Source organism: Cydia pomonella, chromosome 14 (assembly GCF_033807575.1).
Source record: "Cydia pomonella isolate Wapato2018A chromosome 14, ilCydPomo1, whole genome shotgun sequence".
NCBI lineage: Eukaryota > Metazoa > Arthropoda > Insecta > Lepidoptera > Tortricidae > Cydia > Cydia pomonella.
The window spans coordinates 3,232,985-3,260,740 of record NC_084716.1 but is presented as its reverse complement, the minus strand read 5'-3'; the positions used below and the strand labels follow the sequence as shown (position 1 = coordinate 3,260,740).

The 27,756-nt window shown below is 36.4% G+C and overlaps 2 protein-coding genes and 1 long non-coding RNA gene across 3 annotated transcripts in view; 1 reads left to right on the top strand and 2 right to left on the bottom strand.

Moving 5' to 3' along the window:
* Nucleotides 1-247: 247 nt before the first annotated feature.
* Nucleotides 248-1,313, bottom strand: LOC133524745 (uncharacterized). The gene is made up of 2 exons (XR_009800419.1): nucleotides 1,121-1,313; nucleotides 248-992 (listed from the first exon to the last, which is right to left on the bottom strand). It is a non-coding gene; the product is annotated as an uncharacterized LOC133524745 (long non-coding RNA).
* The window catches only part of LOC133524741 (uncharacterized), a 306,772-nt gene continuing 280,192 nt past the window's right edge, over nucleotides 1,177-27,756 (top strand). Inside the window, exon 1 of the mRNA XM_061860892.1 lies at nucleotides 1,177-1,309. The gene's annotated coding sequence lies outside the window, so the exon portion shown is untranslated. The remainder of the gene's footprint in view (nucleotides 1,310-27,756) is intronic.
* The window catches only part of LOC133524721 (reticulon-4 receptor-like 2), a 36,578-nt gene continuing 20,630 nt past the window's right edge, over nucleotides 11,809-27,756 (bottom strand). Inside the window, exon 2 of the mRNA XM_061860862.1 lies at nucleotides 11,809-13,963. Coding sequence (XP_061716846.1) covers nucleotides 12,201-13,937 — 1,737 coding nt within the window. The 5' untranslated portion in view covers nucleotides 13,938-13,963 and the 3' untranslated portion in view covers nucleotides 11,809-12,200. The remainder of the gene's footprint in view (nucleotides 13,964-27,756) is intronic.

The following is a 27,756-nucleotide window of genomic DNA, read 5'->3' as shown; positions in this document are numbered from 1 at the left end:
CTCGCCCACCGAAGATTCCGTACAAATATAACTTTTTTTTTACAAATGTATGGTTTTCAGATTTTCCATGTACCAGTAGTATAGGAAAATATTAATTGCTTATTTTCATAATTCTAGGTCAACAGGAAGTATCCTATAAATTGTGATTGAAAGTGTTGAAAGGTTTTTTGTGGAATAAACGGCTGTATCTTTTTTTAAGTTAACTTAGAAGTTTGATTTTTTATTACAGCTTCAACGGACTGTAGACTTAACCTTTAACTGCCGACCTGGTTTTTACGTAGCACTTACACCGATGTGGTGTCTGAGAGACGTACATTTTATTTATACTGTTTATAATAATACAATTTAGATGCTACTTTTTTTAGGTTTCTTATTGCGTGAACACTTATTAAAGGTAATTAGTTAAGGAATAATGGAAATAATACCAGCTTTATTTTGAGAATTAACAGACTTTAATAAAGAGATCACAAAATCTTAACGCTAAATTTTAGGAACATTGATTAGTCTCCATATTTCATATAATTATGAAAAATCTAACAAAAAAAACATTATTAGCGCTTACTTCTTGAACTAATTAACATACTGAAAACATAAAATCACCTCTAAATAAAAACATTAAAAAAATGACAACAGTCAGACTTGGCACATTTCATGGCCCAATTTGCACTGCATATCTGAAGGCGCACGTAAGGCACATACCTAGATTTGTTGCATTTGCAACAAGAGTACTTCGTACGTCTTTTTAGGCGGCTTGGAGATATTGCACAAGTTTTGCGAACCTCTGGTTCCATATTTATGTCGTTTTTAGCTGGGGGCTCGGGCATATCAGCGGGTTCAATGAGTCGCTCTAGAGTCGTAACTCACGGGTCATTCTGTTATTATATGCCCGTAATTTCATCTTAATTTTTTATGGCCTTACTCGTTTTGGATACCTAGGAGGTGCTCGAGCTGCTTTTCGTTTCCTAGAAATGCTTTGCTTCCTTCTAGGCATTCTGAAATAATAAAAAAATACCATCAAAACCGACGTAACGTCAATAAGACACTATGAGTTTGTGCACTAAAACACCGAGGTGACGACTAACTGACGTGCATATTATTTATACATTAACACCGTACTTACGTCTCCCAGACGGCGATAGCTTCCCTAGAGTCACATATGCACTCGCCGGGCTCGTGGTGTCGACTGCCGGCTAGCAACGCGGAACGGGGAAGGTAGCGGGAGGGGGAGCACCTAGAGTCGCGTAGTTTTAAAGTTAAGTTCAAAATAAAAGTAATGACGTCTGTGAGACGTATAGGTCGTCAGTTAAAGGTTAAGTATATGGTTTTAATTTCAACTCGATACCTCCACGCGTTCCCGAGATAAAGGGTCTTGACAGACAGACGGACGGACAACAAAGTGATCCTATAAGGGTTCTGTTTTGAACTTAATTAATATTGATGTCAGTTGCTGGGTTTTTTAGGGTTCCGTAACTCAAAAGGAAAAAAACAGAACCCTTATAGGACCACTTTGTTTTTTTGTGTTGTTGCTATAAGGTTGTTTGATCCGGTAATTACCCGGTTTATCCGGAGGCGCGCCGCCTCGCTAATCAGCAAGGTGAGGGCCAGCCAGTATCTGAACCACTGTACTGCGCTCCATGTATTGGGCAATAGCAATATGTAATGTATACTAACACTAAATGTAAGATAAGTAGGTACTAACATTGACATGTAGTTTTGGCAATTTGTTATATCTAACTTTAATGTAATCATAAAGTTTGTTAAATTTTATTAATTAACTAATTTATTTATTCTGTTTAATGTATTATGTCGTTTGTTGTATGATCCCTGATGGTCGAATTATATGTTTTTTTATTTTATTATAAAGCGCATCGCATTCGGCATGGATCAAACGAAGGCCAACGATAGACGACCCTAAAAGCTACTGAACTGGGGGTCCATGTACCTATGATCAGCGAAATTGTATGGTTTCGGAAAAATCATCGAAAGCTGGCTCTATAACCGACTAAACAGTTTTCAATCAAATTTGGTTAATATGTATCAGATTCTGTTCTTCTGGCCATCAATTAAGCCTTAAGATAAAAATGTTTTAAGACCATATTCGATATACATATATTCATACTATCTGAAGTAATCACATCACTAAAGTAAGATATTACTAGAGTAAGTAGTTAGGTTAGGTTAGCATAGTTCAGAAGAAAAAAAAACACAAAATCGACGATCCCTCGGACATCATTCTTTTTGTGAACTTAGATGGTCCAATGACCTTAGACCCCCATTGGGTTAAAATGGTAAGTCTACGGCAAGGTAACTGAAGTCACACACACAACATGTTATAATTACTTAACAGCGGGGATTAAGAAATATTTTACTGTACTTTTTTCGTACCGATAGCTATTAACAGGCAACTTCAAGGTTACCCAAAACGTTTTTCAGTGTTTATATATCATTCACTGCTTTTTTTGCAATTTTTCATTCCGACACCTATATATTATGTTTATTATCTCTGGCCCCGTATACTCGTACATATCCGTATACATAGCACGTAAGATAATTTCAGCCCCCACTAACATTTCGACACAGCTTCGACACGTAAAATATATTTATTCGACACACCTCCTTGGTACGCAAATTGGTCGTGCTCAGTATGCGGAGCACATTGTCGGACGGGCCCCGAATCGCAATGGTGCCTATTATTTTATACAAAATTGAAATGTCAGCGGGTTCATTTTGTCACAGTCCAGTTTGGGCACAGTACCTTTCTTTGCCCAATTGTAATCGCAATGACCTATTTTTTGAGCGGACTTTTCAGTGGACTAAGGAATATTGTTTTTATTGTTAATTACGTGTTAGATATAAGTAGCAAATTGCTTTGCCCTAGCCGGGTTCATGTACCATAGTAATAAGTCCTAGACATAATGCATTGTACATGACTGCAATAAACAAATAAGTAAATTTGGCTGAATATAAAAAATATTTAAAAAATAACTCGTCATTTCTTGCGCTGGCATCTTTTCGGAGCTAAGATTTTTCTCTACGAACCTTGCACCGGTGGTAGTTTCGACAGTAATAAGAAGATGATATTAAGGCATTCCGACAAATTATTATTATTATTATTTTCATTTATTAAGGAGCTTTTTCGATTAACCGAATATGTCGCCCCGTTAAAAGAAGACTTAATTAACAGAGTTAATATGTATAATAAACTTAATTAAATCACACTTGTCTGTCCTTAACACCACACTTAACAATGTTAAATTGCCTCTGCGAATGCTCCTCAGACAAAGGACTTTTGCCAAATTATATTAATTGTTTGTCACCATCTACACTAGTATTTCGGTAAATGTGGGTAGCTTGTAAAAATATGTCATATGACAGTTTGTAAAATTTATGACCGTTACGTTGCTATCGGAGTGTTTTAATTCTATTTAAATCCCAAACACAATATTTAGCTACGAGATGTACCTTACGCGTTTGAATAAGTGATAAACTAGTGAAATAATTGTTAAACACGATGGCAGCGAGAGCTTACGTGATTTATGGCGGCAATCTCACGTTCGACCACAACGTACTAAGAGTTTCGTCTATATATTACGTCGCTGCTATTGAATAATTAGGGAATTGCTGACCATTGCGTCTTAGTTTAGAATTGGCGATCCCGCGATGCGTGAGCAATCAAAGTATGGCTTGTCAATGACCATTCAGGATCGTTCATGAGGCATTTACGCTTATTTGCCTACTGTTTGGTTAATGTATAGGCAGCTTGATTATTAATTATGTTGCAAACTAAGGATAAAATAACTTTTACAGTACATATGGTGCTATTTTCCCGCACGCGTGCGGGAATGAGCACTTTCCGTGCATATGTCGAAACTTTAAAGAGCCATATGTACTTTAAAATGTTGTACGATACAGGTGCGAATAAGTAATTTGCAACTCATGTCGATTTAAAACACTACCTTCGGTTGTGTTTTAATTTATCACCACTTGTTGCGAATTTCCTATTTTCAGCACCACCGTAAATAACTATTTCATCACACTTGCTGGAAAAAGATCTTATTTCATGTAGGTGTACTGAAGGATAAGGGTATGTATTGTTCCCGCGGGAGTTATGGATTGTGAAAAAAGTTTTATCTTCGCAAGTGTGATGAAAAACATTGCGTGTGCCCGGGCCAAGAATATTGCAAACTCGAGTCTTTAATGCACTCCAGCCTGTGGCACTCGTGCATCTAAAGACTTCGATTGCAAAATTTCGTTTGTTTAATATATGGGTCACTAGAAAAGTTTTTCAATAGACAAATATAAAACCAAGAGGTGGCCTATCACATATACTTTTTAAAACTATATTTCCATATAATGTTTGGCGAGAAACATTTACTTTCTTTTAAAATCTACTCAGAAAAAATAGATTTAAACTTTGTATGAAATGAAAACGTTGTATAAAATATTATTAAGTATTTTTAATAAGTAATTTTAAAAATAAAAGTAAATGTTTTCCACGCCAAAGATTGTCTATGGCAATATAGTTTTTAAAAATATGTGATAGGCCCCTTCCCTATTTTATCTTGATCTATGTATTGTATTATACTTTGTTTTTTGAACATTAAGTTCGGTAAACAGTCTTGATGAGTTTTTTTATTGAAAAACACTTTTGAAAAATAAGTCACGGCGAATTTAATATATAATACTCATATAGCATTTATTTTTATATTCTTTTGATTTCATAAGTGATAGTTACTATTTTTTAAAAGCGATTTTCTATACCTAAAGAGACACTTCAGGATTGTTAATATTCCACTTCGCTAAAAGAGTGAAGTATAGTAAATAAATCTAATGTACAGTCAGCGTCAAATACTTTGTAGCAACCAAAGTGGCCAAATAGTTCGGTACACCATATATTTAGTATGGTGTACCGAACTATTTGGCCACTTTGACTGCTACAAAGTATTTGACGCTGACTGTACAAACCAGCCCAGAATTTAACTGGTTGACTGTAGTATGGCCCTGCCCTTGTTCAAAGTGAAAATTTGCATATAATTTTATTCAAACATGTTGTTATGGAAAACATGAGGAAGGGTTGAACAGCGGGCTTTAGTTCCAAGTTTCTACTAAATTATGTTTCATTTAAATAATTTCACAGTACCAGGAAATACTAAATATTGTTGGTGACTGCTTCTATTTCACTAATTTTAGGGTAAAATTTGAATATAGTCGCTATAGCAAACTAAACTCACATCACATAGTAAACGACTGAAATTCTTTCGATTTATGTCACTAAGTAACAGGAGAAAAGTGCTAGATTTAATGTTCCTTTATAAATTGGTTAATAGTACGGGGCTGGATTGTCCAGAACTGTTAAGTAAAATTAAAATAACTGTTCCTGCTAAGCTACCTCGTCCTGGTTTGTATAAGCTGTTTAGAATTCCATTTGGGAAAACAAATTTAGGTCGTAACTCTGCCCTTTTAAGAATGGCAAAATTATACAATCATATCCCTGGCTCTGCGGGAGTTGACATATTCAACGATAGACCAGAACAGTTTAAAAGAAAGGTGATGAAATATGTTGGCTCACTGGATATCACAAAGTAATTCGCCACAGATTCACAGATGACTTAAAAATACTTAATAAAATATTTATATAAAATATTTGTATATAAGTAGTTAATAATTGTTATCAACTGTTTACTCGTACCATCATCCTAGTTGTACGAATAGCATTAGTTAATGTAATGTACTGGTACTAATTAATTTAACCGTAAGATTACTGCATGTTCACTGGTAGAAGACACTTATATAAGATGTGGTTACCTATAATTAGATAAGCATCAGTCCTGATTGTCATATAGATTTAAGAGCATGTAAGATGTATTATCTGTTGGTAATCCTAAAAAAAAATATTGCAAAATATAGTCTGGGAAACCATGTATGTATTAGTATAACATGAAAGCTATACTCAGATACTCAGTGCCCTTTTCTGGTTATAATACTAGTAGCAGGGGGCGAAACTGACCCTTTCGGGCATTCACGGCTCCGTTCGGCTCAGCAATGAGTTTTCGGAACTCAAGTACGATATATCAGTTATCATTTGATATTTACCAGTCGCTTTTCGGTGAAGGAAAAGAAAACATGGTGAGCAAACAGGACTAATCCCAATAAGACCTAAATAGTTTCCCATATGAAATGAAAGGTCCGATGGCAGTCGTTTTAAAACTGGTGCCATCTAATTATTCTTGTTATTAGTTGCCAAGCGTACCTCAGGCTCCCATGAGTCTTGGAAAATAACCAGGCAACGCCATGAAAATGATGATGATGAATAAAAAGACAGTATGATTCTTTCTGTTTATGCTCCAGAGACAAAGAACTTTTTCCAAAGTATATAAACCAGATTTTTGAAGGTATTTGTATTTTGCTTGTCTTGCTAATAAAATGTATTATAATATAAAAACCTAACATAATAACTAAGTATTAATTTTTAATTTTATAAATAAATTTTTAACTGTATCGTAAAACTCCCAACAGTACGTAATATTACCGCACCGACCTAACATTAGCTTCACTCAACCTGCCTCTATAAATTCAAAAGCTCTTAACAAAAATAATATCAAAGTGTCCTCACCGCTAGAGTGCCCAACTTCACCTTATCACCCGGGACAAAAACACTAGGGTGACCATCTTCACGGCTATTAAACGGACGTTTCCTCATTGGTTAAAAGCCTCGACCTTCCGTTTCATGGACCGTGATTTCTTACTTAGTCCTGTTTTTTGTCAGATACGAAATGGTTAAGGTTATTTGAGACAATATTGGTGGATTGGGAAATAATGTCTCTTTATAGAGTAAAATCTTATAGAGCTCGGGCGAAATTGAATTACTTATCTTCCTTTAGAAAAGTGTCGTATTTTTAGTAATATTAAAGGGAGACTGGCGACGAAATTTCTTATCATTTATATCTTTGAGTGTCTAGTTCTTAAAGTCATTTTTATCCGACTACTGGAAGGGTTGTGATTTTAACAGTTTATATATATGAGAGGACATTTGTATCGTTTAATAAACTAATACACATAATTATTGCGATTTTCGCTTCAAAATTCCTTATGTGAACTGCCAAGGAGTGGAATGCCTTGCCCGAGCCTGTGTTTCCGCACGAGTACAGTCAGCGTCAAATACTATGTAGCAGTCAAAGTGGCCAAATAGTTCGGTACACCATACTAAATATATGGTGTACCGAACTATTTGGCCACTTTGGTTGCTACAAAGTATTTGACGCTGACTGTACATTAGATTTATTTACTATACTTCACTCTTTTACCTTAGCGAAGTGGAATATTAACAATCCTGAAGTGTCTCTTTAGGTTTGCTACAAAGTATTTGACGCTGACTGTACATACTGGATCTCTTCAAGGCTAGGGTATCTGATAAGTAAGCGTGCTCCACCGTAGATCACCTCATCACTTTCCATCTGGTGAGATCGTGATCAAACGCCTGCCTATCATCCTTAAAAAAAATAGGTACTTTTGCAGTTAAACGGCTGCAAGGCATATGCCTCACATTTATTATGAGAAGATACTTCGCTTGTCACAAATCTTTTCAGTCGTCAGTTATTATAACTCTCATATCTTTATAAAAGACAAATGAAGTTACTGGTAATCAAGGATTAAAATAATCAACTGAATTAAGTAACGATAATTTTTTTATTATTTACCTACCTATTAATAAGACTTTTCAAAGCAAACTTCGCAACTGTTAAACTAACTTAAATACTGCAATACGAAGACAGAATAACCAATATTAGGTTAAAAATTTCCGCAAATCGTTTATTAAGGGCGAACTGTTTGGATTCGATTTCCCGTGCACTATAAAAATTTCCCTCTATTTCCTTTCTGTTAGACGTCCATTCGCGATCACGTCACCGATTATATTGCAACTGACATGGGAAAATGTATGTGCTTTTAAGAAATGTATTTCGTTACATTTTTCTTAGAGTTTGTGAGAGTTAAAACTGCCCTGTGATATCGGACACGGGCAATGTACAAGATTAATTAAATTGGACATGGATATAGTTAGGAAAAGTGACCGTTATTAGAGAAATATTTTCCTGCAAAAAATTGTCTTATTTCATGTAGCAACATTCGTTTAATGCGTCAGACCAGAACACAATTATAGTGACTTTTAAAGGCAAGGAAGGCGAAGAGATAATTTTAGGTTTTTATAAATGTTATAAACTCGTAAATATACGAATCGTTTCATGATAGCTTGTTACCTGCATTACTTTTTTTTTTCTTTCTTCCTAGCGTTGTCCCGGCATATTGCCACGGCTCAAGGGAGCCTGGGGTCCGCTTTGACAACTAATCCCAAGATTTGGCGTAGGCACTAATTTTTACGAAAGCGACTGCCATCTGACCTTCCAACCCAGAGGATAAAACTAGGCCGTGTTGGGATTAGTCCGGTTTCCTCACGATGTTTTCCTTCACCGAAAAGCGACTGGTAAATATCAAATAACATTTCGTACATAAGTTCCGAAAAACTCATTAGTACGAGCCGGGGTTTGAACCCGCGACCTCCGGATTGCAAGTCGCACGCTCTTACCGCTAGGCCACCAGCGCTTTTTTGTTACCTGCATTACAAGCACGTATTTCTAGAATTTCATCAATTAATGTATCTTTCAATTTTTTTTACATTTTGTGATATAACCTATACATTAAGATTACGTTTTGCTCAGCACACATGCGCTACCAGGATATTCTTTTAAGTCAAAGATTTTCCTAAGAATAATTATTTGTAGGGATATGTATTAAAAAAGATAAGAACCATGTCACTTCCGTTCTTTTTAAAGTTTTTACATTATTTCTAAAACGGTTGCATGTGCCCATTTTACCGGTTTGTTGGTTGAATGTCGCCTATTACACAGGGTGACTTCAAATTGGTACTACGAAACAAATATACAAATAGTTACACACCATTAGCCCCGTTATTAAAATAAGCTATATTTAACTATCGCAAATTTTCTAATAAAACAAATAATGAAAGTCCCGAAGTGTGGTTACCCAACATAAAATATCTTACTGACAACAGAACAACAACCTGTCACAAGTTAATAATTATCGATATGAGTGACACTCAGTAACTGGCAGGTGATTGATAACCAAAGAGGAAAGTGTTCATTTTAAATTATTTAAACTTCTTTGTTAATCATTATGTTAGGGTAACCATGTGTCCTATAAAAATAGGATAAATTAAAACTTTTAAAAAAGTTTAGGGAAGATGTGTGTAAAGCATTGATTTTGTATTATAATTACCAATTTGAAGTCACAATTTCAATTTTACTTACGCTGTACGTAGGTACGTAGCCCGTAGCAGCAATTTTCCTCGATGTGGTGGAAGTCGTTTTGTGTAAGTATTGGATAAGCAATTATTTAATTCATCTTAATATAAAATCCCACTTTGTCGCTTGCCATATGGACGCCTTTACAGGTTATTCGTATAAAGGTACAAGCAAATCTCGTCCTTATGGTAAGCGACAGTGGGAGTTTTGCCGGCCGCGGTCACATATATTCTTGGTACGTCGAAGAATATAAAGTGAAGAAAGAAATAAGTTGTTTGTATTTTTAGTAAGTGTTGTCCTCGCACATATGCATGGAGGCGTTTTTGGGAAGGGAATGATGACACATACTTCATGTTAATAACTTCTTCATGAATATAAATTTAAATTAGGTAATAATATTCATGTTTAACTATAAACCTCCCATGAGACTCAAACATATTAAAAATATGTTAAATTGAATACTCACGTAATTTTACTTGAATATCACTCGACATGCTTCAATCCATTTCGTGGAACGGCTGTGAAATAGGTCATGCGATAATCGACTTTAATTACATGAGTTATTTTATACCTATTCAATTCCTGAAAATGCCATCTAGATAATTTTAATGAACGGTCAACCAATTTGATTCCTAGGCCACTATAGAACCATGTCATAATGACTTCTACGACAGTAATTAATAGAATCAGGCGTTACTTTGCGGAAATCCATGCTAATTAAAACAAGAAATATTACTTTGCTAATCCGCGAGAAAATAACGTGTTAGTCAATCAGTGCTAACCCGTTATACTTACTTGCGTATTTTTACATGCAATTAATGTTCCCACCCTCCCACCGCAAAAATAAATACGCAAATAAATATAACAACCCACCACCAAAAGTACAAAACTCGACACGTGTTTCGCCTCTCTACGAGGCAGTTGTCGGGTGTCAGACCGTCAACATCTCCAGCATCTCCTGAGGATGCCTCGTAGAGAGGCGAAACACGTGTCGAGTTTTGTACTTTTGGTGGTGGGTTGTTATATTTATTTGCGTATTTATTTTTGCGGTGGGAGGGTGGGAACATTAATTGCATGTAAAAATACGCAAGTAAGTATAACGGGTTAGCACTGATTGACTAACACGTTATTTTCTCGCGGATTAGCAAAGTAATATTTCTTGTTTTAATTTCTACGACAGTGCTTATTGAGTGATGCATGTCATGCATAGAGTAGTTAAAGCGACAAGGTACTATAGTGGCCTAGGATTAAACTTGGTTGACTGTACTTACCTATGTAATATTACTATAGCCTACTCTACGTTTCTTCTTACAAGTCTCGGACAAAACATGTGCGAGTGACATACAACTTTGATATTAAAATGAAATAGGGAGTATTACAGGAATGTTCTGCCGCTAGAGTGCAGCAGTGGCACAAACCGTAAACTATGGAGAAACTTATATAAACTATGCCGAAATCAATTTTTTTCAAAGTTTACACAGATTATTTGGTGCGAACAGAAATGAAATTTATGTATTAAGGCTGTTTGTTTACTGTTTAAGCTACTGGCGGCGTCCCTACGCAGAGTTATGTGTATTATTCCCTATAGATATTAAATTAATTATATACATTATAAATATTTTTTTATACTATTATTATTATTTCCTTTATCTATCATACCGCGTTTATTTAGCGTACCTGGGTCGCCTAGCAGGAGGACGTCCTATCGGACGCCCTAGGTATCGCTGGAGCGACATGGTGGAGGCGGATCTGCGCGAGCTTCGAGTCGACAATTGGCGAGAGGTCGCACAGGACCGAGAAAAGTGGCGCTGTCTTGTGTCGGAGGCCAAGTCTCATTTTGGGTCGCTGAGCCAACGGAGTAAGTAAGTAGTTATTTATCATTCTTCTTAAGTTAGGCTTTTTACAAACTATAAAAACACGTATAAAAACAATACAAAACATATAAACATATTATAAAAAAACCTAACCTAGGGTGCCGCCGGCAGCGGGGCAGGGCCCAAGCTGCTGGTGGTCAGGGCCGCAGAGAGAGGAACCGCCGGACTATCCGCGCCATGTCCAAGATCACCCGTCTGCATCTGACCCATGATCTCTATCAAGGTATTATTATTAATTTATATTATATTTGTGTATATTGTATATTTGTGTATTAGTAGGTTTAATACTTATATACTCGTATATGTACGAGTAGTATGTGTGTTTGTGTTAAATATTAGTTTCCACATTTCGCTCCTTGCATTACCTGTACTACTTTTAGTACTGTAGTACCTACTTTTGTATGAGTTTCACATTTCCTGCTACCTAAAGTTTGTCAGGAAGACTGGTGGAAGTCCACCTGTTGTTACCTGGTTCTATTTTCCTTTAAAATTTATTTGTAGTTTTACGTGCATGTAAAGTGTATAATTGTTGGTGCAATAAATAATATTTACCTACTTATTTAAGGCTAAATAAATTTGATTCCTAGTAGTGGAAGGAAAGTAAATTATGCAACCACTTTCTTAGTTCAATCTTTTTTATTCTCTCATCCGATTTAAAGCAACAGTTTTCGATCAAAAATTCTTACAAATATAGCTTAGGATGTAGCTTTACATTTACAATACTGTATAGTAAAAGTAGCTTTAGACAGTTCTTAAACTAACGCGGATAAAAAAAGAAGTCATCGTTCGTATACTAGCTATGTACTCAGTCCTATTTCACTTACAATAAAATGACACTTGTTAAAAACATCAGTAAAATTAACAACATCTACAAAAGTGATATGTTATTAAATAGTGTTCATTATCAAAATAACTTAAACAACAGGCTTTATAATACTATCTCAACAACAAACTCTCGGATAAAATATGCAAAATAAACAATGATGATGGTTCAAACTTACTAACTAGTTTATAGAGCGGTAAATTCAGTGGAAAAGGTCGAGAGGGGTAAGGGCGCGGGGGTATCCTTACTATCTACGTTGGCACCAGGGAGGGACCAAGTGGAGCTGCCGGCGGCCGTGATCCTCGGTCCCATGTTGTCGTAGGCAGACTTCAAGAAACACGTTCGGCTTCGTCGAGGCAGCGTGGCCCCGCCACCGAGCAAGTCAGGATACTCATCGTTATGACCCGAGACTTGTACGGATATAAAAATGTTTCCATATGGAGCGGGCAGAGCAAACTCAGCCGGTGGAGGCGGGAACGAACCAGGCGGGCCTTCAATAGTTATCTGAACGGGCTCTAAACACCGCGTGTCCTCGCTTTCCATCGACATAGATCGGTCCAACATCTCAAAACCGTACGACGAGCCTCCTCCGCTTGTTCGGTCACAGCTGACGGCTAGAGAGGTATCGAGAAGCTTCTTCTCTTGGTCTGTGAAACTTCTACTCGGTGGCATTCTTTGGCGCTTGGTATTCCAACAAACACACGCTGCTACGAATCCTAATGCCAGCATGCCTACCATGGATCCTGCCACCATGAAGAGCGTTGAGTAGTCTGGGGCGACGCGAGCAGTGGCTGTTCGCGCTTTAGGTAAAACTAAGGTCAGATAGGCAGTGGCTTCCCCTGCTAAACTTTTCGCACTACATTTCCACTCACCGGACAGTTCACTCGTTACATTAGTTATGGTCACGTTGACCCATTGCGCACTTTTGTTTATGATATCGTCACTAAACTCATTAAAATAATTACTTTGATATCTATTTATAACAATCTCACTATGATTTATCGTGTCGTTTTGTACTTCTGTGTCGTGCAAGTACCACGATACTGTGGGTTCGGGATCGCCACGACTGAAGCATCCAAACCGTATGTCCGCACCGGACTCTGTTCTAATTATTCTTGGACTTGACACAGCAATAGGCGGACAAACCATTTCTTCCCCTTTGATAGAACGCCATGACACTTGAGAAACATTCTCTGGACCACTACAGATAACTTCTTCGTTCCCAAGATTACTGTTCAGAAACCATTCATGGAACCGTCTTAATCTACAATCACAATACCAAGGATTATCTGAGAGCGTCAAAGTTTTCAAAACAGGAAGGTTGAATGTATTTTCTTGTACGTAAGTCAGTAAATTTTGATGCACATGCACAGTTTCTAACGCTCGCAAATTCACCAAAGCAAACTGGTGTATACTACGCAAGCGGCATCTGGAAAGTTCTAGTTTCTTCAAATGTAGCAGCGGCGGAAACTGCTCCGCAATTAGTGAGCTCAAAGGGTTGTCGTTAAGCACCAGAAGTCTCAAGCGGACGTTTCCCCGGAACGTGTCAGGTGACAATTGTAACAATTCGTTTTGAGACAAGTCTAGTTCGACTAAAATGCGGAGCTCTCTGAAAGCATTTGGACTCACAGAACGCAGGTTCGTCGAGCTTAGATTCAATCGTTGCAAGTTTAACAATTCTATGCTCGCAAATGCATCTTGTCCGAGCACTTTTAATGGGTTTCCGTGTAAGTCGAGCACTTGTATGTCCGCCGCTAGATGAGGTATTTTTTCGAGGCCGGCGGTTATGCAGGAGGCTGTCTTCTTTCCGGAGGACCATTTGCAGTGGCACTGCGCGATGTAAGCGCAGTTGAGCCAGTCGCTTCCAGCCTGGTTTACGAGCACGAAGATGCAGAACCCCTGCCATAATGCCCGAATGCCCATTTCATAGCAGAACCTTTGACGTTTACCTGTAACAAAACGAAAGCTTTTAGGGAGGGACGATCAAGTGTGCTCTCACCTTCAGGTAGTAATTGGCCTTCGGTTTTGAGGGCCTTTTGCGCACGGGGAGTTTCAAAGGCCCTTGATTAATATACGGTAATTAATAGGAGCTCATCGGGGCGTATCTCACTGACCTATCTATGTACGTGACTAATGAAGATCTAACATTAGATAGGCCCTTCTGTAATTATGATTGACGTGAGAACAACAAAGGAGTTGAGACGTCTATGTTTCGAATACGGCTCAAAGGGTTTCGAGGTTTGTTATTGCGTCACTCTAATTAGTTGCTTGTGTGTATTCGATACGGTTTCGGGGCCTCGGGACATATTTGCTCTCTAATGAAATTATACCGGCTCCCGACAATGTGCGCTAAAGTGTAAAATAATATATTCGCAACTATTTAAAATAAACACATTCTCATGTGGTTGTTTGCTTAGTACAATATTCTAATGTAATATTTCAGTGTAAACCTACACTTGTCTTTGAATATTAACTAATTAATATTAGATGGGAACCTTTACAGTGTTTTTATAAGATGTGTAAAAACAGAGCTATTCATTTCAATTAAACTATTTTGTACCTTGTTCAATGTTCACCTTTGGAAAACAATATATTAATGTTTAACAAACAGGCAGAAGCGGCAAACATAACAAACTAGAATATCTGATTACTATTTCATTTAAAAAGAAGTTTGTTTTTCTTGCCTCTCTCTCTTTATTTATTTATTTTAAAATAAGTTAATGGTAAATTCTTGTACCTAATGCCAAAAAAACAGATTTCAAAAATTCTTTCTGAAGCAAATCTAACTCGGTTTAAACGTGATATTTCAAACTGAAACTGTAAAAGACCCTGTAAAAGCCTTCTTTAAATATTCACGTCTATCTTTGGTCCCTAGGTTTTAGCCCTAATGCACAAGGTACCTAGATTACCTAGAGTAACAAACCACAACCAGAATTAATTGGGGTAATTGACCGGAGGAGAAATTTATGCTGGAATATTATTAAATGTCCACCCAGGAGATTAGTTTACGTGTTGAAATTGAGTAAAACGTGCTCGCCTGCTCATCGCTAGTGCCGTAGAATCCCTCCTTTATACGAAATTTTGCACACAGGCCATTTTATGTTCAAGATGCACACAACCTTTTTTAGTACCTATGGTTTTTTATGATAAGTACTTAAGTGATAGTTCGCCTTTGTTGTATTGAATTTACTCTGTAACTGTGTTTTTCGTGTTTTTATTTCTATGTACTATAAAGTATATACATACATACATACATACTTTACTTAAAATCACGAATCCTAGTAAGAGACGGAAAATGTCTCAAAATTTCTATAAATTTTTCGAGCCGTATGACGGTAATAGGCATTTCATCACCGTCTTATGAAAATTAGTAATGGAATGGAAAAACAATCATGATCATGACGAGAAGTTGTCTACAATTACGATCTAAAAAGCTAATGATTCTCAGTAGAAATAATAAACTATGCAATGTTCTAACATTAATCTATACCATGTATCGAAAGATTTCTGGCCACGTAGCCAACGTTCCAATCGCTAACGCTCCGTAGCGTAGCGAATTCGTCCCTCTCTCAGTTGCTTTTCGTTCGTTACGGAGCGTTAACGATTGGTACGTTGGCTACGCGGGCAGGGGGCCTAGTCAAGACGCCAATCGTTGATATAAAATGCCAATAGAAATAACTATCTGAACAGGACAGTCGAAGTAACTTATTTTCTAAGCCACTCTTAATATTACAAACTATTCCTAGCTACTTTAACACGCATAACAAATGATTATAGTATTATGGTATATATTAGTCTTTTTAAAATTAAATAGTGCTCGCTAGCCTTAAATGTGTTGTTATATAAGTGTATCTAATGTAAGTGAATTTTGTAAATTCATTCAGATAATTGTCTTAAAACATAACTAGTCACGTAACTTGGTAGCATCTGTCATTCTGATACATCGTTTGGTGGCTCCTCTACACGATGGCCCAGCCCTGGACCAGTGAGATGGGCATGCGATTGTTATGGCTCCTCTACACGATGGCCCAGCGCTGGGCCAGCGAGATAGCACGCACTATGGAATGAGCCACGTGTAGATGCGTACGCAGAGTTGCTGGCTACCTTTGATGCAGATGAAAAACCGACACCGCGGCCATCCCATCGCCATCCCGCCGCGCCATAACTCATCCGACACCACTACCCTCTCTGCGTGCTGGCCTATCTTAGTGGGCCAATATGATAGCCCATTGTGTAGAGGAGCCATGACGTTTGTCGATGTACGATTGAGATTTTGGCTAGGCCCCCAGAATCATAAAAAATTACAGATGTCACATCTAGTTAAATAATCTGGTTATCGCAAATAAATCCAACTTAAGACAGTTATGACTTGAAGCTAATTGTGTGTCTAGACAGACTTATTAACCTTCATTCGCTATGAACTTAATTACACTTATTCTTGGCAGAACGCTTTGCGTTTATTACTACTAACTTGATTTTATTGTCCGTTCAAACAATTAACTCGTAGCAAAATATTGGTCAGTATATTTTTGTTTCATTTCTAATGAAATATTATTCTCATTCTAAAGAGTCGACGCTGTCACACTAAATTTTGTTATATTATATGTAATTGCTATTTATGTTTGTGATGTAAGAGCCCTAATTTATAGAGGACTTGTGTGAAATGTTATGTCCAATTATGTTGAATTAATAGAAGATATATTATTATTATTTACGGTATATGTGTGTGTGGTGAAGCGTTAGAAAGTTTAGTTTTGTAGAGTAGAGAGCTTTATTCGTAAAATAAAGGAGGAAAACAACAAGTAACAAAACATAACATATAAGCCACGAAATGGTCCCGACTCAGCATGGTGCTAGCCTGGCTGGGCTAGCGCTGGTCTTCCGTCTGGGCCATGACCGTGTGCAGCACGAAGCGTAACACAATAATTAAAATAAACATTTAAAAAATTAAATAAACATAAAATGTTGTCATAATTTCTTCGGCCTTTTTTAAGGTACACGCATGCTATATTCATAAAATTTGGACGTGTTTGATGTGTGAATAACAATAATTGTGGCTTTTGAAAATATACGAATGTCTAAATGCTACACGCCGTTTCGATTTTCCAATTGACTATCTGTTTTGTACCAATGTTGTACTTAAATGATACTCGTAGATCGGTCGGATAAATAGGGTTAATCAAACTGTAACTTTACTAAATATATGGAATATGAAAAAGATCTGAACGCAACTTTTGGACATATCTATTACCAAGCTACGCTGCGTTCGCTACGGCATCGTAGCTCGTAGCAGTTTTCTCGCTATACGGCCCAAACGGCCTGATTCGAATATTGAAATAAAACCGCCTGTATCCTGGTAGCCTGTTCAAATATGTTTTCGTTCACATTAAGAATGTGGTAAAATCATCATTTCTGCCTAGCTATGCTCGCAACCAATCAAATCGTTCCTAATTAGAAAGTATGCCTTCAACTGGTCACTGTGAAGTTTACTTTCTAATTAGGAACGATTTGATTGGTTACGAACGTGGCTAGGCCAGCGGACAATACAAATTTTACTGTATTCTGAACGCGCACGAACTATAGTTATTTATTGTTACTATTTGTAATAGTTATGATCTGTCTGCTGGAAAAAAACTGAACTCTGATTCGTTGGCACAAACACCCCTAAAATTGAACCTATGCTAAGAACAGAAGACTAAAACAGAATTCGTTGTAGTAACAAGCCGCTATAAAGAATTAAAAAAAAAAAGAAAAGTTCCTTGTAAACTCTTGTAAAAACAATTGCCGTTCTATAGCCTAAATTATTACTGAACTCCCTAACAACCGTAAGCTCCGGCAAAAAGCATGCTTAAAGCCTTTTTCGTTTCATTACACTTTATTAAAGCTCTTTCGGAAAATCGAGCTAAATTAAATCAGGCACAACAGCACTGCGCCTGGCAAAACGCCAAGTGACCTGACCTGGTATCAAATTAAAAGAACTTAACTTCATGTTATTTGTAAGGCATATATGGCCTTCTGGAGTTAGAGAGACGGGCCTTCACATTAATATTGTTTTAGAGCCATTGCATTGGCTTCCTATAGGTACGTGAGGCGAATGCCTGTTGGTCATTGCTGGAGTTTTCAGATGTTAAGGAAGCGAGGTGGTGGAACAAATCGAAAGTCAGGTACGCTTTTAGTCGTTGGGCTTGTTTGTTTTAATAATTAGGGTTCCGTATCTAAGGAACTCAAATCGAGCCAATGGTTCGACTCGCAATCCAGCAGGAAGCGTCAAAAACAACTCGAAGTTTGGTTATACACTATCCGCACATGTCTGGTTTACGAGCTTATTGTCAGGACAGAGGGTTATGGATGTAAAATTTGCGGATAGTTTCCAAAAAGTTTAAAAGCTCTAGGAAATTTCATTATGAATGTGAAAATGTTTGATTTTCATAAAATAATATGAGAAGAGTCAAAACTTTTCCGTGTGGAAATTTCGCAATTTTGGAACCTTTTTGATGGCACATCAGCCCGCTTAGCCAACATGCCAATCGTTAACGCTCCGTAGCGAACCAAACGCAACTGTCTCTGTCAGACTAATATGGAAGAGTGATAAAGAGAGATGACTACGCTACACTACGCAGCGTTGACGATTGGCATATTGGCTACTCGGGCAGTAACGTCAAATATGTACAGGTGCAGTCGAGTTCATAAATATGTAGGGTATACGTTTCTTCGCCTTAATCCATTGAAATAAGGTGAAAAAAAATAATAAATAAACATTAGAGGGATAGGGGGTGATAAACACATAAATAAATAAATGTCCTGGCCAGGATTCGAATGCGAGTCGTCATGCTTTTTAGGCAGATTCACGGTAGGGGTCAGGGTCAGGGGTAGTTAAAGTGACGTTGATGTTCGCATGTCTTTTGACACCCGCGCTCTTACTTAGATTAAGCTTTTACAACACAACCAACAAAACATTTGCACATATAAATATTTCCAATTTTTTCTATTAGGTATATAAAATAAATCCATTCAGGCTTATAAAATACATTCGTTTCATCCTACGCCGCCATTTCCTTTTTCCAACCCGTGTTGTCCTTTGTCCTCTTTTCCTATTTTGGGTAAATGACAATTGCGAAGTTCAATGACCTCGTTAGACTACAAACTTTTCACAGGAAGTTGAAGCAGATACGCTACTTGTATTTGATTCGTTTTGTATACAAAAGTAAGTAACAATTATCTACGAGGTTCACCAAGCCTTGTGTTTGAAGTTACTATAGAGCCTGTTTAAGCTATTTCTACACCTTCTAAAATTACAGATCGGTTGGACATGTTTTTTGCAAGCTGTCATTTAGTATTTGTACTCGTAATATAAAACAATGTTTACTCTACAAGTTCATTCACATATAAATAAATATGTATGACCATTTTCTGGGGACTATATAAATAAATAGGTATTATTGTACAATTTGTACAATATTACACAGTAAACAAAACAAGGCTTGTGTTTTGAGTACTAGATGACAATATATATAATAAACAGACATATATGCATTGAATTGAATATATGACATATATAAATACTTATGGTTCCTTCTCCCGCGAAAAGCGTAAAACTAAGTTACTCTGAACCATTTTTTATATTAAATATGACACTCTCTGAGCAGAAAAAAAAAATAAAACAATCTACAAGATATAAGCAATTTTAAATAAGTGAAGAAAAAAAAATCTTGAAATCACCTCTATTTCTTTAATTGTTAATTACTACTGCAACTTTTATTGAAAATGTATGAAACTTTACAAACTTTCTCACAAAACACTATAAAATGATTTGTTTTTCTTCATTTTTCAAATTCATAAAACTATGCCTTAATTCCTAAAAAAATAAGCCAAAACCCTGCCTAGATTCCTACCATTATCCCGCTCTCGTCCGTATAGTCAGTGCGGAGCAAGTCGTGTTGCTAGACGGACTTGTGTTGCGTTACGCGCACGAGCAAGCGAAATTTTATTTCGAACGCATAGCTCTGCGCGCTTTATGGACAAAGAATAGGTTCAATATAATTATATGTCGTGGCCCGAAGGCTCTGAAGTCGCGAAAACATAATCAGCTGTTCCACAAAATTAATTGACATGATTATATGATTTTTGCGGATTCGTATTCATTAACAAAGAATGGTCTGACATAAAATCGTCCTTATGTAATCTGTGTTTTCACTATCACAGCTGTATCATGGCGACACTGCGCTTTTCGTCTGAATTGAATCGAAACGACCATTAATTCTAATATACGTCACGACTGAGACACGTGAGCTCGTGGGGTTTCACTTTACCAACCCCAAAATGTCACATGTCCACACTAAATTCAAATACGAACGGTCTTTTTCAATCAACACCCAATTTTGATAGTGTTCACGAAATAGCCCAAGCTGTTTTAAAAGGGCGGATGTTTGTAGGATTGTAATGCGATATAGGCCTTTATAAAATTAAGATACAATCGCTAGTGGCAGAATGTTCTGTTATTGGGTCACTGAAACAACGTTAAGCCTAGAAGTTATAAAAGTGTTCGGAAATACTAGAAGTTTACTAGAACCTTAAGTTTTGGTATAAAGTAAATACTTCGAATAGCCATTTAATACGAAAATATTTTTATTACAATCAAAAAACAATTTTAATAACAGTACATATGGTGCCACTTTATCGTGGTTCGATCCGTAGCTCTGCTGCCAGTAACAAAAAGGACGCAACTAATATTTTTGTTTTATTTTATGTACTATATATGAAAAATTACCATAAGATAAAACGAAAGTATTTGCACGAATTTCTTAATATAAATTTATTGAAAACGCCTACGTATTGCGCATATATGTATTTATGCAAAAAGAGACGCAGACTTACATCTTTTCAACTTGGTGACGATTTAAAATACTTTGATTAATAGCATCTGACTATGAAAGCGAGTTGAAATACTTTAATTAAAAGCACCCGGTCTGTCATTAAAATGAAATAGAAAGGACGTTTGTCCAGCATGTTTATGCTGCACTTACTCACATTTTATACTGTGTGTATTTTTTAACCCACGACGCGAAAAGAGGGGTGTTATGTCTGTCTGTGTGTGTCGTGGCATTGACCGTTAACGTATTAACATGAAAAAGAGTTTCCTTGCGGTGGTTATTAGCAATGATTGATAAAAATCGATCCAGCAGTTTGAAGAGTCTCACCTTTTTTAGCGCGTGTGGGCACGTATAGACCAAATGTATCGCGCGTGTAAGCGCGTAACGCCGAAGTACGGAACTCTCGTTGGGCGAGTCTGACTCGCACTTGTCGGGTTTTTTAATCATATAGAAGGCAAACGACCAGACGGATTACCTGATGGTAAGCGATTACCGCCGCCCATGGACACCTGCAACACCAGAGGGGTTGTAAGTGCGTTGCCGGAATGTATCGGTCCTGAAATACCGAGAAAATAGTTCATTCCACAGTTTAGCTGTGCCAACTTTATTTCCGTCAACATTCCATGGACTGCAGCTAATTCCAAAGCATAGACACACACCACGACAAAATCGCGCTAGAAAATTGGGAGCAATGTAACTAAACTGCAAGTTACATGCCCAATATTCGACGAAAAATCCAACCAATTCCTTCTGATACGATTGGATGGGACTAACTAACCTCCAAAAACGAGGAAGGTTCTGAAGCGTCTAGGCAATCTAGGTCGACATATACAGGATGACATCGGTAGCGTGATCAAAATCTAAATAACTTAAAAAACATTGTTCACAGAGATTGGTATAGAAAACCGGTTAAACGCGTTGTTCTTGGAGATCGTTTGACGTAAATATCCAAAATTAGGAGCAGCTACCACCACTGATACCGTAAATAAGCCAAAACCGCGTATTTCTTTTTTTTTTTTTTGGATTAGTGGTATACTCAAATACAGGAAACGCAAACATAAGATAAACTTTGTGTTGTATTTAACAATGTTTTGAAATTCAATAGTTATTTTATTTTATTTTATAAAATAACTTATCACTTAGATCAAATTAAGTGAAAAAATTTCTGAGAAATAGTCTGGTGTAATTTCTCGCTATAAAGTTAAGGATATGAAAGTTTTTTTAATCGCATGACAAACTAGCAATGTATGTTTTTTTATTATTCAATGGATGAAAATTATCTTTAAAAAAAACTTTAAATAATATAATTCATCGTCAGCAAATTTTGGTTTCTATAGGGAACAAGGTACATTTCTATTCAACAATTTTCAGCCCCAGCCCCTGACTCCTAACAAGCGAATCGAACGTGAAAGGAGAACTATTTTCAAAGCGACCCGTCACTAGTGCGATAAGGACGGTATTATCGAATACTTTTCAACCATCGTATGTAGTTGAAAAATAGCTTGTGTGACTGAAATCGACGGGCTGCTTACAGGACGTTATTGGAATAAGAAGTGCAGGCGAGTCCAAAGCTAAAACAAACCGGTAAAAAACTCAAGTATAGTCCAGTCAAATAGAATTTCACCTCAGAATGAGAAATAAAATTATAAGCTCGTATACATCCTCTGTATGGCGTTCTAAAATTTGTCAGAAAAAATATGTCTGGGTCAAATTTATATTCATGGTCTTGGCTCAAAGAAGGCAGAATTAAACCAAGCTAACTCTGAAGTGACATTGCAGTAACCCAGTCACCTTAAAAACCTGTTTTTAGTGAAAACTCGTTTTTCCAAGTTAAAACTAGGTTTCTGTAAGGTCTCGATGAAAACTAGTTTTAAGTAACTGGGTTTTTTAGTTAACACTAGTTTTCACAAAGTTTCTTCGTAAAAACTAATTTACTGAAACCGTTCGTATTAGGTTAACCGTAACCGATTTTATCTATTTTAGTAATATCAAATTCGGCTCGGAGTTAGCTCATAAGGTGTCTACGAAGTATTTATCTCCGTGTATTTCAGAGCTAGGTACCATCTGTTAGCTGACGATTCGTTAATCTTAAAGCAGAGCAAGTGTTAAGGGTCGATTTAAAAAAAAATCTTGTTGTATCGAGGCTAATATTCCAAGTACAATGAACAGTATTGCTATGGGTATGGGTATGTGGTTATATATTCATTATATATGTTATAAGCAATCCGGAGGTCGCAGGTTCAAACTCTGGCTCGTACCAATGAGTTTTTCGGAACTTATGTACGTAATATCATTTGACGTTTACCACTAGCTTTTCGGCGAAGGAAAACATTGTGAGGAAACCAGCATATATCTGCGAAGAAGTTCAAAGGTGTATGTGATGTCTCCAATCCGCATTGGGCTAGCGTGGGGACTATAGTCCAAGCCCTCTCGCGCATCAGAGGAGGCCTGTGACCAGCAGTGGGACGTATATAGGCTGCATTATTATGTTATTAACAAATAAAAAAATACTTTTGTTCCTTAAGTATGTATTGTTTGTGATAAAATCGAATTTTAAACTAAAAACAGAAAAATGTTCCGCTGTACGTTTAAACTTAGGCAACGTATTATCAAATACATAACCTGTATAAAGATAATTATTTAGAAATTTGATTTAACTATTTATATAAAATAATGCGTTTTTATTTAAACCAGGAAAAAATAAGGAATACACACAAATGTCGAAAAACCCATCTTTTCAAAAAAATACCCTTAACGGCTCTGAAGGTCATAGTGTGGTTGATCGAAACGATCGACTCATCGTGCCACTATAAGCAAGGAAGACAGCCAGACGCCAAAGCGATTTCATGGAGAAAATTGAACTTCACAACTTTTATTCTACGTAGCGTGGGAACAAATATTACGTAAGATTGAGCTGATATTTGAGGTTTGGATTTCCGAACGTTTTCTGTCATAGGATAGGTGCATGATAGGTGTAAGTATTTTAACATTTGAAGTATGTTTATCAGACTTCATTCCTAGTGCAAAAAAATGCTTGACATAAATTTACTTATCCCTCTTATAGTTTCTCACTTTTCCGTATTTGGAAATTAAAATGTTTCATAATGCCAAAGTGTTGAGTTTTTAGTGATTGCAATGCCTCGTCACTCAAATATAATATTAAATGTTGTAATTGACCAAGCGTTATCTACAAAAGCTTTTTAGCTTGAGCAAAATACTTTCGTATGTCCGGATGTTCTCCTATATAGGTCAAATAGTTTAAAAATTAAATAGATTTTTTCGATTCAGTTTTTTGATTTTATTCTGTTTTACGTTATGCTCTTGAGGTCTAACAGCTCACAGACCACTAGCCACTAGTGAAGTAGATTAATGATAAACTACTTGAATGAGAAGTGTCCACCGATGAACACATCTGTTCTATCGATAGATGTAAGATATAGACAAAGCATAAGTGCCATTTAACTATTCTCAGTAATCTCTATCTCTTAGAATTTGGCTATTGACACTTGAATCTACTGTAGATATACAAGTAAAGTGGAGTACAATAGAAATAGCAAATAATGTAAAAAAATATGACAGCTTTGTTAGCATTTGACATACCTATAACCTAACATTTTTACGAATTTTTCACTGTACTATTAATAATTAACATATATTTTAACAAAACAGTCACATTAATATTAAAGTCTAAAAACAGATGATAAGATCAAGGTTATGCTTAAAAAGTGCGAGATTACGATGTAATGAAGATTAATTGGTTTGCTCGCATTATTTGCAATTTCTATTGGGCCCCACTTTAGATTAGAAACGTGCCAAACACAATTTACAACATATCCCGGGTGTGGCCTATAACTCGAGCAAATTACTTAAATACTGTACTCCTTAAACGATGACACTTTTGTTCAATAGCTTAAAAATTATGCAGTCTTTAAATTTCCTATTTTTCATACAAATTAATTATCATCTTCAATGTACGCCTGTCGTCAGTATAATTGACGTTGCTTGTCACACTTTAACCTTTTCGCCGCCACGTCAATGAAGTTATAAAGTGTCATCGACGCCACGTCAAAAATTGCACGTGTACAAACCCGACCAAAACCACGACTTGATATGAAGTCACGAAATGTACTGACTTTATATCAAGTCAATGGCGGTGAAAAGGTTAAACATATCAAATTTCGCAATACATTACATCTTAGCATAAACTTTAAAGTATGCTAAAAATCAAAAATAAGTCATTTTTAAAAGTCGCTGAAATGTTGTTCAGTTTCAGGAGTACAGCCTACAGTATATTTTTTGCTCCTATCTTAGATCAAGAAAGAGGTGAAAAAAAGGTGTGACGAATTTATTATTTTAGTTTTTTCTCTCGGTAAAAACCAAACGTTTTAAAAAGGTTCAAATGTTTAGAATATTCCATATGCCTGTGACATAATTTTACATTTTATGATTTAATGATGCCCAATACTTTAATTGAATAACATGCAATTTCATTCTTAAATTAATCAAAACAATATTTTTTGTGGAATGTTAAGTTTGCTGAACAGAAAATGTCTAACGACGTGTAAAACGATTGGTTGATTGATTGATTATTTCAGATAAAAAATGTATGTATATATCAAATATTTTAAACGGCGCCGGTTCATATGTATGTGGGACACGACGCCTTATTGTGTGCGTGAATATTTCGGTGTAATACCTACGTATAAGTATAAATGGGTACCTATAAAGTATAGCTGCATTATTAGGTATATTATCTTATTTAAACACTAAAGCAAGGAAACACGCTCGCAAGAGAGTAATCAAAACGCACCATTTTCGTAAACAAACCAAAGATAACCAGCCAAAAACACCCATTTTCCGAGGTTTAAAGCCAACGGCATATTTCATAACTTGCCACAAAACTCGGCATATTATTTACAAAGTTTATAAAAGTAACAGCTATTTTGTGCAAAGAATCCCAAACGAGTGGGAAAGGTAGAAGTTTTCTTTTGTGTTCCATTGTTTTGAAAAAGTTGGGCAAGTATTCGGGATATAATAACGACATGCCTTTGTTACTATGCTCAAGTATAGGGATAAATAAGCGTTACACGTGGGCCTAATGGGTAACAAAAAGTATTTCCCGTTCTCGGAAAGGCATTGAAGTGGAATAGTTTTTGCTCTAAAGTCTATTATCCCTAACGAAGTATAGTATTCTCTCGACGCATAAGTATTAACTATACAAGCCCAATACAAAAGTAGGTAGGTACCTACGTAAGTAGTTAATATTTATGCGTCGAGAGAGTTAAGTATACCTATACTCAAGTGTATTATCCCCTATACTTGACGCGGCGAATGATGATCCTTAGGACAGTTCCTCGAATTCGCTTTTGGATAGACATAATTTAAAGAATAATTGTCTAAAAAAAAAAAAAATTAGTACCAAAAAAAGTCCAAAAACATTTGACATTGACAGTTACTCCATACAAAAATTAACTATCATAGGGCGTCAGGTATGAGAAGTATAGGAGTCTCTCGGCCGGTTGTAGATATCCGGTGTTTTCGCTGGAAACCGGAGCGTGTCACGCGACTACGAGCAGTTTTGTATGTGGCTACCGACAGCTACACCCAAGAAAGCAAGATATCGTCGCCAAATTGTCTGGCGTAAACACCTGACGTCTACAACCGGACTTTTTGCAAACTTAATAATACGTAAGTAGAAAGAGTCAGACCAAGAGACCAAGCTAAGCTGGCAACGATTTTGATAGCCCAGCCTGTGCAAGTGTTAAGTAAACGTCATAATGTCATAGGAGTCTGACGTTTAAAATAAGACGAGCTATCAAAATCGCTGCCAACTTATCTTTGTCTGACTTTAAGTATTATACTCTTTACACTTCACACAGCAAGAAACAGATGGAAATTACATTAAATATAATTTAATTCGTTTTTCTTTATACATCGCAATCAATTATCCGAGTTCTTTCGTCAAAATTGTAAGAAAAAACACAATGTACTTTCACTTAATGTTCACGCAAAAACCTGAGTTTATTGAAAACGGTTTTTGCCTAGTTAAAACGAGTTTTCCGTATCGTATCTCACTAATTTAAAAGAGTTATCCGGAAGACTTCGATGAAAACTAGTTTTAACTGGGATTTTTAATTCAAAACTAGTTTTCTCGAAGTGCCTTGGCGAAAATTAATTTCGACTAAACGAAACACATAACACACACACACTGAATTTGAGAGAAAAGAAAGTTTTTTTTTAACCAATCGTCCTCTGACATTCGTTGTCATGTCGTTCAGCTTCAGTACCCCTAGTGTAACTTTGATCGACATCATAACGTGACGAACGCGTTTGCGTTAAGTCTCATTTTGTATAGGATTTTGAGGTTCCAAAACGTCCCGCTTGGCGCGCTCTTTCGAAATCTAATACAAAATGAGACTAAACGCAAACGCGTACGTCACGTTTGGTAATCGAATTTATTTACACTAGGGGTACTGAACACACGTATTGTTTTTTTTTTTTCATTTAGAAATAATATTTATTACCTTCCTATCTTAGAGCACTATGGGTACGATAAGATATAAAATTAAAGATCGTGATAAGTACAAATATCGGTGTACCTACACAATAATACAGTTGGAAGTTATCTAAGGGGCGAGCGTCGACGACGCAGGAATGATTATGTAGATGCGGATTATATACAGTGCGATTGTTATTGAACTTCACCTAATTATAATATTTTATTGAATTAATATTTGTAATTGTAATTTGTAACTGTTGATGCTTTTTTTATTGCTTGAATTTAAATTGCATCTTGACGTGTACAATTGCCCTTGTGCGCTATCTAGCCGTCTAGCCAAGATGCAAATCGCTTACGCTCCGTAGCGATCGAA